At 45.1% G+C, this 11,528-nt stretch overlaps 1 protein-coding gene across 3 annotated transcripts in view; it reads right to left on the minus strand.

Moving 5' to 3' along the window:
• The window catches only part of LOC112239781 (secretagogin), a 21,382-nt gene extending 20,307 nt beyond the window's left edge, over window positions 1-1,075 (minus strand). Inside the window, exons 1-2 of one of the 3 annotated variants that reach the window (XM_042316914.1) lie at window positions 740-994; window positions 498-568 (exon numbers count right to left, since the gene is read on the minus strand). In XM_042316914.1, coding sequence (XP_042172848.1) covers window positions 498-568; window positions 740-809 — 141 coding nt within the window. In that variant the 5' untranslated portion in view covers window positions 810-994. Of the gene's footprint in view, window positions 1-497; window positions 569-739 lie in introns of all 3 variants that reach the window. The other 2 variants (XM_042316912.1, XM_042316913.1) reach the window with 2 other exon arrangements.
• Window positions 1,076-11,528: the final 10,453 nt, after the last annotated feature.

The following is an 11,528-nucleotide window of genomic DNA, read 5'->3' on the forward strand; positions in this document are numbered from 1 at the left end:
TTGCTGCACAATTACATGGGAAACGTACCGGCTGTTTTCCTGTATCAACCCATAGTTATATTTACTTCTCAATCATCAGCAGCCTGCCATCGAATCGTTGTATTCACTCACCTTGACCAAGAGGCACATTGATGGACTGTAAATACTTTAGCACAAAAAGAAGATGTTGTTGGCAATCTCCCATAGACGCAACAGTGGCACACCACGGTATACAAGAGGAAGTGCCTTTAACACATTGTAGGCTATCTGTAATAGAGGAACTTCCGATAACACTTCCGAGGACCAGTGAGACATATTTAGAAGAGGATATTTATAATAATAATAATAATAATAATAATGTATGACGTTATGCGTCATTTATAAGGGGGCACACTAGTTTCTGGCAGTAACTCGCAAATAGACAAAAATGCACCTGCTGCGCTTCAAATGTGTTGCGCGTTATTAGGTTGCTAATAAAATCGATAAAAGATAAGAGAGGGAAAAACATATGTACTTACCTTCGGACTTAATTTCGTCATCATGTGACGGAAGAAGTGATCCAACTCCTTCCCCTCAATGTAACCATTATCTGTAGAAGCATTAACAACATTTAAAATACTCTTCTCATACGTTTTAGAATACATTTTAAACGTTTTCTTGACATAAATAACATGGGGGTTTTTTTTGCAACAAAAATAACATATATCAAGTTAGGAAACCATAGCTCGCATGGTTAGGTTATAAAATTAATAATTCTCACCGTCTGCATCAAAGTGTTGCCAAATCTCCAGAAAACCAACAGCATCCAAGTGCTCAAAAGCGCAGTCCATTGTAAATAAACAGGAGTGTAAATGATATCTCTTAATACGGTTTATGATAGTTCAGGTGATAGCCTACTGTCTCTGTATCCTTGTGGAGAGTCTACTCTGCACTAGTTCACTACAACGTATGGGTGCTTTTCTTGACGTGGCCCGATCAATTCTCCAAACCTCACCTCCTTATATGGAATAATCTGACTTCACCATGACGCGGTGTAGAAGGAATAGAATACAGGATGGACGAACGCATTTCGACTGCAGAAACATTCGAGAGTTTGGTCAACTTTTAGAATGTTGAATATTGTTGTAATTCTAGGCATTCGGTTACATGGTTTTAATATTCCACATGTAACGTTAATGGGGAACTAACATGGCTGCCATAGAACGTTCAAGTGTTATGTAAATCTATCATCACGCAGAAACCGCACTGGTCTGTCTAAATACAGTGGGGCAAAAAAGTATTTAGTCAGCCACCAATTAGTTACAGTAATATATTACTTTTGATTCACCAGTACGGCCTGATGTAGTTACAGTAATGTATTACTTTTGATTCACCAGAACAGACATACAGTACATGGTTCTGTTGACTGTAGCAATAAAGGAGATGAGAGTCAAGTCACACAAATGCTTTTCCTCCAGAAACTGGTCTGCCAAACATGAAAAGTTATGCAATATCATACCAGAGATGGTTTACGATTTTTAATAGTGTACGATATTTCATTTCTCACTGTCAGATCTTTAGAGTGGCTGGCTGAATTCATTCTCCGCTTGCATTTTAAAAAGCACTAAGTCAAGACACTCTTATATTGTGAGTACAGTTTCACAGTAACATATTTCAGTGTTTTATTCTAGTTGAATTACAGGCCTGTAGTCAATCAAACGCAGAATGCAGACAAGAGTTCTCCCATCCCGCTGGGCACACACTGGTTTAATTCAAATGAGGAATAGAAGTTCAATGGATGTCTGTGCCCGGAGGGATGGCTCGGCTTTCTCTCATCGTTATCCCACCATCTAGTGGCTAGTTATGCTACTGACCTGCCTATAACGAAGTTGAAAGGTTGTATGTACCACATACGACTGGGGAAACAGCCCTTCTACTGGTAATTACTAGTGGGGGAAACCATGTATGAAGGACGTCACGCTGCTTGCTTAGCGTGTACCACTTCCCCCTCATACCTGGCTCGAACCCGGGACCTCTGCTGCACAAATACAGAAAAAACAACGTCCTCTCACCGTCAACTGGGTTTATTTTCAGCAAACTTAACACGTGTAAATGTTTGTATGAACATAAGATTCAACAACTGAGACATAGACTGAACAAGTTCCACAGACACGTGGCTATCAGAATGAGCAGGGACCCTGGGCATCTTTCTTTTGGTGTTTTTCAGAGTCAGTAGGAAGGCATCTTTATTGTCCTTAATTGCCTACTGTCTGTAAGCTGTTAGTGTCTTAGCGAACGTTCCACAGGTGCATGTTCATTAATCGTTTATGGTTCATTGAACAAGCATGGGAAACAGTGTTTAAACCCTTTACAATGAAGATCTGTGAAATTATTTGGATTTTTACGAATTATCTTTGAAAGACAGGGTCCTGAAAAAGGGATGTTTCTTTTTTTGCTGAGTTTATATGTAACTATCCTCCCTCAAGCGTCTCTAGTGGTCACGATGCCTCTACAGAGCTCAATGTGGCCTCTGTGTGTTTCTGGAGGCACCTCCTCAATTGCGTCTCACCCTCCATACGGCGCCTCCGACCACATTTTCAGATCAAGAATAAAATTTAGCTGTGTTTTGTTGCTTTCCATGTTATCAGTAGCTTGTGAGGTGTTTGTTGATTTTACTTGCTGTTCTATTGCTCTGTCCGCATATCTATCTGTCTGTCTGTATGTCTGTCTGTTGCCTGTCCTATCTTGCTCTGCATGTGCTCACTGCTCATTGTTTGTCTGGATTGTAATTGTTTTAGTAACCTAGCTGTTAGGTTAGGTTATTAGGTTATTACCCGCAGGGACTGCGGTTGAAAAGTGTCTGTCTGGCTAAAACGGGCACTTCTACTGAAACGTTGATTAACGTTCACTATCCCTGTAAAAAATATATATAAAATAAACTCCAAGTGCTACATTCACCCCTCCAACTGACTGAACAGCGACCCCTGGCGTTGCGCTGTAGATCCGGGGTCACGGAACCACTTTGGAGGACGTCACGCTGCTGGCTTAGGGAATACCACTTTACCCCGGTTTGGCCCATACCTGGCTCGAACCCGGGACCTCTGCATGGGAATGCATACAACTCGTATTTACTACTTGAACTACTGGAAATGTCCACCTTCCCATTTATGAATGCAGCATAACCTCGTCCCAAGGCTATTGCGCACGGCAAGACGGCCTTAGTGGGAGTGAATAAAATGTGGAATTAAAAAGTAATCAACTTTGTAAACAAAACATCCATTGAATTATTCAAGTAACTGTCTTAGAGGCCTTTTCTTTCCATCACTCTCCTGTCATGCCAATAAACCTGACATTCTGTCTATTTCTCCTGTCATGCCAATAAACCTGACATTCTGTCTAATTCTCCTGTCACCCCAGTCTGGCTCCTCTGGTCACCCCAGTCTGGCTCCCCCTGGTCACCCCAGTCTGGCTCCCTCTTGTCACCCCAGTCTGGCTCCCTCTGGTCACCCCAGTCTGGCTCCTCTGGTCACCCCAGTCTGGCTCCCCCTGGTCACCCCAGTCTGGCTCACCCCCTGGTCACCCCAGTCTGGCTCCCCTGGTCACCCCAGTCTGGCTCCCCTGGTCACCCCAGTCTGGCTCCCCTGGTCACCCCAGTCTGGCTCCCCTGGTCACCCCAGTCTGGCTCCCCTGGTCACCCCAGTCTGGCTCCCCTGGTCCCCCCAGTCTGGCACCCCTGGTCACCCCAGTCTGGCTCCCCTGGTCACCCCAGTCTGGCTCCCCTGGTCACCCCCCCAGTCTGGCTGGCCCCCTGGTCACCCCAGTCTGGCTCCCCTGGTCACCCCAGTCTGGCTCCCCTGGTCACCCCAGTCTGGCTCCCCCTGGTCACCCCAGTCTGGCTCCCCTGGTCACCCCATTCTGGCTCCCCCTGGTCACCCCAGTCTGGCCCCCTGGTCACCCCAGTCTGGCTCCCCTGGTCACCCCAGTCTGGCTCCCCTGGTCACCCCAGTCTGGTCACCCCCCCTGGTCACCCCAGTCTGGCTCCCCTGGTCACCCCAGTCTGGCTCCCCTGGTCACCCCAGTCTGGCTCCCCTGGTCACCCCAGTCTGGCTCCCCTGGTCACCCCAGTCTGGCTCCCCTGGTCACCCCAGTCTGGCTCCCCTGGTCACCCCAGTCTGGCTCCCCTGGTCACCCCAGTCTGGCTCCCCTGGTCACCCCAGTCTGGCTCCCCTGGTCACCCCAGTCTGGCTCCCCTGGTCACCCCAGTCTGGCTCCCCTGGTCACCCCAGTCTGGCTCACCCCTGGTCACCCCAGTCTGGCTCCCCTGGTCACCCCAGTCTGGCTCCCCTGGTCACCCCAGTCTGGCTCCCCCTGGTCACCCCAGTCTGGCTCCCCTGGTCACCCCAGTCTGGCTCCCCTGGTCACCCCAGTCTGGCTCCCCTGGTCACCCCAGTCTGGCTCCCCTGGTCACCCCAGTCTGGCTCCCCTGGTCACCCCAGTCTGGCTCCCCTGGTCACCCCAGTCTGGCTCCCCTGGTCACCCCAGTCTGGCTCCCCCTGGTCACCCCAGTCTGGCTCCCCTGGTCACCCCAGTCTGGCTCCCCTGGTCACCCCAGTCTGGCTCCCCTGGTCACCCCAGTCTGGTCCCCCTGGTCACCCCCTGGTCACCCCAGTCTGGCTCCCCTGGTCACCCCAGTCTGGCTCCCCTGGTCACCCCAGTCTGGCTCCCCCTGGTCACCCCAGTCTGGCTCCCCTGGTCACCCCAGTCTGGCTCCCCTGGTCACCCCAGTCTGGCTCCCCTGGTCACCCCAGTCTGGCTCCCCTGGTCACCCCAGTCTGGCTCACCCCTGGTCACCCCAGTCTGGCTCCCCTGGTCACCCCAGTCTGGCTCCCCTGGTCACCCCAGTCTGGCTCCCCTGGTCACCCCAGTCTGGCTCCCCTGGTCACCCCAGTCTGGCTCCCCTGGTCACCCCAGTCTGGCACCCCCTGGTCACCCCAGTCTGGCTCCCCTGGTCACCCCAGTCTGGCTCCCCTGGTCACCCCAGTCTGGCTCCCCTGGTCACCCCAGTCTGGCTCCCCTGGTCACCCCAGTCTGGCTCCCCTGGTCACCCCAGTCTGGCTCCCCTGGTCACCCCAGTCTGGCTCCCCTGGTCACCCCAGTCTGGCTCCCCTGGTCACCCCAGTCTGGCTCCCCCTGGTCACCCCAGTCTGGCCCCCCTGGTCACCCCAGTCTGGCTCCCCTGGTCACCCCAGTCTGGCTCCCCCTGGTCACCCCAGTCTGGCTCCCCTGGTCACCCCAGTCTGGCTCCCCCTGGTCACCCCAGTCTGGCTCCCCCTGGTCACCCCAGTCTGGCTCCCCCTGGTCACCCCAGTCTGGCTCCCCTGGTCTAAAACATGTCAAGTTGTTAAGTTCTAAAGCGTGTCAAGCCATTTGAATTCAACTCCATACTGTGACAGACCACTCCTTCTGCTCTCAGAGACTTTTAGTTGGGACAAGGTTTAACAAGAAGGGAGGACAACCGATCCCACTTTCATGACTTTCCTGGAGACTGTAAGCACATTTGGAAAAGTAGACAGAATGAGAAGCCACAACCAGCTCAAACAAAAGAGAGCAGATGACTGGAGACTGTAAGCACATTTGGAAAAGTAGACAGAATGAGAAGCCACAACCAGCTCAAACAAAAGAGAGCAGATGACTGGAGACTGTAAGCACATTTGGAAAAGTAGACAGAATGAGAAGCCACAACCAGCTCAAACAAAAGAGAGCAGATGACCGGAGACTGTAAGCACATTAGGAAAGGAGACAGCATGAGAAACAAATCTCATTTAGACGTGTTTCAATCTGTACAATGATTTTATTTGGTATAAATATTCACATAAGGAAGGACATGTCCACAGCCAGTCGTGGGATTTAGTGAAACATGTTAATGGAGTATCGTCCAGAACAAAATGAAACACACCGAGTAACAACATGGAGTCATTTTCTTTGTTTGATTTAGTTCCCTCTTTTAAATGCTTTTCAGATATGATCAGGCAAATATATCAATGTTTCTTTGTCATAAAAATAAAAGAATACAACTAATGAATTGTTTAAAGAATAAGAAGAAAACAGTGAAATGGACACATTGATTTCCTCAGTATTAACACAACGTACATTTACAATAAGGTCAAGAAAAGGGACAAAAACATCACCAACCATTGTTTTTATTTCAATAAATTACATAATTATGTAAACCTATTTTAGTAGTGTGCTTAGTAGTACCATAGTAATATAGGATTTGTGTACACATACGTGTGTGGATATATTACATGTATGTAATTAAACATACAGTATTATATTATATGTATGTAATTAAACATACAGTATTATATTACATGTATGTAATTAAACATACAGTATTATATTATATGTATGTAATTAAACATACAGTATTATATTACATGTATGTAATTAAACATACAGTATTATATTTCATGTATGTAATTAAACATACAGTATTATATTACATGTATGTAATTAAACATACAGTATTATATTACATGTATGTAATTAAACATACAGTATTATATTACATGTATGTAACAGTATTATATTATATGTATGTAATTAAACATACAGTATTATATTACATGTATGTAATTAAACATACAGTATTATATTATATGTATGTAATTAAACATACAGTATTATATTACATGTATGTAATTAAACATACAGTATTATATTTCATGTATGTAATTAAACATACAGTATTATATTACATGTATGTAACAGTATTATATTACATGTATGTAATTAACCATACAGTATTATATTCATGTATGTAACTTAACATACAGTATTATATTTCATGTATGTAATTAAACATACAGTATTATATTACATGTATGTAACAGTATTATATTACATGTATGTTACTTAACATACAGTATTATATTACATGTATGTTATTAAACATACAGTATTATATTATGTATGTAACAGTATTATATTACATGTATGTAATTAAACATACAGTATTATATTACATGTATGTAACAGTATTATATTACATGTATGTAATTAACCATACAGTATTATATTCATGTATGTAACTTAACATACAGTATTATATTTCATGTATGTAATTAAACATACAGTATTATATTACATGTATGTAACAGTATTATATTACATGTATGTTACTTAACATACAGTATTATATTACATGTATGTTACTTAACATACAGTATTATATTACATGTATGTAATTAAACATACAGTATTATACTACACATACAGTACACCACATATGCATATCAGACACACAAATTCAGCAGTAATCACTCTGCCTGAGAGATAGACTCCCTCTCTTACTTATTTAACTCTGAATGATTATTTTTAAACATGGTTTTATTGTTTCATAGAACCAAACAGAAGACAGCCAGCTGCTCTTTATCCCCAAACAGAAAGAATAAAATACAAGCCGGAGAAATCCAAACCAACCGAGCCAGTTAACCAGAGGGGTTATCCTACGAAGCATGCTAGATCTACTCGGGGTCTTTCTAAAGCTAACCAGCTTCAGCTAGCTTCACATCCCAGTTCAGGCGTCATGTGTACCTAACGCCGGTGGATATTGCTTGTACGCCCGCCGCTAACTCTAGAAGGCTTGTAAAACTGCTTGCGCGTGCATGTCGCACGTGGCTAGTCGAACGGCGAACTCTTCATCGCGACAATGCTGAATCATCAATCCGTGGGCGACTCAGTGCAACATTTTCCTTTGTGCAGAAATCAAGAGAAAGGAAAAGTTATTTTGGAAACTCAGCAGGTTGTGGTGTGAAATTGGCTTTTAGAAGTGCCGTGTTTATTTTATCACTCATCATTAACGCGTTTTTTAAATTGGATTATTTATCATTAATTAGTCTTTATTTTTTATGACGTATCATTTAGTGCCGTCTTTGGTGTGCTTATCAATGCACAACAACCACAGGCACCCCCCTCCCTACCTATCAATAAAATAGTATTATGAAGTCATACAGAAATGCTACTGGGGCTGAAGTTTAGATGGGAAATGTTAGATATTTTAACATTACTATTTTTTAACACACAAAAAAAAATATATATATTTTTTTAAATCAGTCGTCTTCCTCAAATGAAGGGGATGATGACACAGTCTTTGCGAGAGGGAGGGAATCTGATTTGATTGATCATTTAATTCAAAGTAAGTGGAGTTAGCCTGCCCCCGGAGAGGGTTAGTTCTGGAGGATTCGTTGCCATAGAAATCGACCTTTGCTAAAAAGGTGAGACGCTTTCGTATGACCGGTTATCCCGAGTTGAACTCATAGTTTACCGAAGTGACCTTGCTACCTGCTTCGTAGTTCACCCCTCAGGGTCCTGTTCAGTAGAGAGCGTAATAAACTAAAACAAGTGTTTCTTATTGGACAAGTTCAGGTCATTTGACCTCCCTGTTTCAGTCAGTTTTGTTCCGTTATCTGCCTACTGAACTAGGCCCCAGGTGGACATGTTCATGGAATGTGATGCATTCACAGCATTCAACCCAGTCCCAGACATCGGGAACACGTGTTACCGTGACGTCACTACGTTCTGACCGAGTAAGCCAACCCTTCAGTCCAAAGCCATATGATACCGTGACGTCACTACGTTCTGACCGAGTAAGCCAACCCTTCAGTCCAAAGCCATATGATACCGTGACGTCACTACGTTCTGACCGAGTAAGCCAACCCTTCAGTCCAAAGCCATATGATACCGTGACGTCATTACGTTCTGACCGAGTAAGCCAACCCTTCAGTCCAAAGCCATATGATACCGTGACGTCACTACGTTCTGACCGAGTAAGCCAACCCTTCAGTCCAAAGCCATATGATACCGTGACGTCACTACGTTCTGACCGAGTAAGCCAACCCTTCAGTCCAAAGCCATATGATACCGTGACGTCACTACGTTCTGACCGAGTAAGCCAACCCTTCAGTCCAAAGCCATATGATACCGTGACGTCATTACGTTCTGACCGAGTAAGCCAACCCTTCAGTCCAAAGCCATATGATACCGTGACGTCATTACGTTCTGACCGAGTAAGCCAACCCTTCAGTCCAAAGCCATATGATACCGTGACGTCACTACGTTCTGACCGAGTAAGCCAACCCTTCAGTCCAAAGCCATATGATACCGTGACGTCACTACGTTCTGACCGAGTAAGCCAACCCTTCAAAGCCATATGATACCAAAGCCATAAGCCAACCCTTCAGTCCAAAGCCCGTGACGTCACTACGTTCTGACCGAGTAAGCCAACCCTTCAGTCCAAAGCCATATGATACCGTGACGTCACTACGTTCTGACCGAGTAAGCCAACCCTTCAGTCCAAAGCCATATGATACCCTTCTGACCGAGTAAGCCAACCCTTCAGTCCAAAGCCATATGATACCGTGACGTCACTACGTTCTGACCCAGTAAGCCAACCCTTCAGTCCAAAGCCATATGATACCGTGACGTCACTACGTTCTGACCGAGTAAGCCAACCCTTCAGTCCAAAGCCATATGATACCGTGACGTCATTACGTTCTGACCGAGTAAGCCAACCCTTCAGTCCAAAGCCATATGATACCGTGACGTCACTACGTTCTGACCGAGTAAGCCAACCCTTCAGTCCAAAGCCATATGATACCGTGACGTCACTACGTTCTGACCGAGTAAGCCAACCCTTCAGTCCAAAGCCATATGATACCGTGACGTCACTACGTTCTGACCGAGTAAGCCAACCCTTCAGTCCAAAGCCATATGATACCGTGACGTCACTACGTTCTGACCGAGTAAGCCAACCCTTCAGTCCAAAGCCATGATTTACAGGTCGTGAAGAAAATAAACTACTGGCGGCGAGGCAGCAAACGAAGACCAATTGAAAGACTGAAAGGTGCCGAGGTCAGGACATGACCCCTAATTGTCGGGCCCTGACTGACTAGACAGTAGGGTTCGGGTCAATTCAATTTAAATTCCAGTCAATCCAGAAACTAGGCCAAATTCCAATTAAAACTATTTCTGATTGAAAAGCAGTGAAGAGAAATGGAAATGGAATTTCAGTTACTTCCTGAATTGCTGGACAGGTTTGAAAACGTCCGTCTGTCCACACGAAGCAGTCAGGTCCTGAATTAGGAGCCAATTGATGCTGCCTGCAGAAAAGCCCCGAGCTGGAGTCCCATCCATGTCCGGATTTCACTTAGCATGGATACCAATCTGAATAGTGAAACAGATATTCAGTGTGGATTCCAGGGTAGCTTTTACTGCCATGGATACCAATCTGAATAGTGAAACAGATATTCAGTGTGGATTCCAGGCTAGCTTTTACTGGCATGGATACCAATCTGAATAGTGAAACAGATATTCAGTGTGGATTCCAGGCTAGCTTTTACTGGCATGGATACCAATCAGTGAAACAGATATTCAGTGTGGATTCCAGGCTAGCTTTTACTGGCATGGATACCAATCTGAATAGTGAAACAGATATTCAGTGTGGATTCCAGGGTAGCTTTTACTGCCATGGATACCAATCTGAATAGTGAAACAGATATTCAGTGTGGATTCCAGGCTAGCTTTTACTGGCATGACAGTACACCAGTTCACTTCCCAATACAAGCACAGGGGATGACCGGCACACAAAGCTATGATGACATAGTACACACATGGCCAAACCATGATGACATAGTACACACATGGCCAAACCATGATGACATAGTACACACATGGCCAAACCTTGATGACATAGTACACACATGGCCAAACCATGATGACATAGTACACACATGGCCAAACCATGATGACATAGTGCACACATGGCCAAACCATGATGACATAGTACACACATGGCCAAACCATGATGACATAGTACACACATGGCCAAACCATGATGACATAGTACACACATGGCCAAACCATGATGACATAGTACACACATGGCCAAACCATGATGACAGAGTACACACACACATGGCCAAACCATGATGACATGTGACACACATGGCCAAACCATGATGACATAGTACACACATGGCCAAACCATGATGACATAGTACACACATGGCCAAACCATGATGACATAGTACACACATGGCCAAACCATGATGACATAGTACACACATGGCCAAACCATGATGACATAGTACACACATGGCCAAACCATGATGACATAGTACACACATGGCCAAACCATGATGACATAGTACACACATGGCCAAACCATGATGACATAGTACACACATGGCCAAACCATGATGACATAGTACACACATGGCCAAACCATGATGACATAGTACACACATGGCCAAACCATGATGACATAGTACACACATGGCCAAACCATGATGACATAGTACACACATGGCCAAACCATGATGACATAGTACACACATGGCCAAACCATGATGACATAGTACACACATGGCCAAACCATGATGACATAGTACACACATGGCCAAACCATGATGACATAGTACACACATGGCCAAACCATGATGACATAGTACACACATGGCCAAACCATGATGACATAGTACACACATGGCCAAACCATGATGACATAGTAC

Source organism: Oncorhynchus tshawytscha, unplaced genomic scaffold, assembly GCF_018296145.1.
Source record: "Oncorhynchus tshawytscha isolate Ot180627B unplaced genomic scaffold, Otsh_v2.0 Un_contig_727_pilon_pilon, whole genome shotgun sequence".
Lineage (NCBI taxonomy): Eukaryota > Metazoa > Chordata > Actinopteri > Salmoniformes > Salmonidae > Oncorhynchus > Oncorhynchus tshawytscha.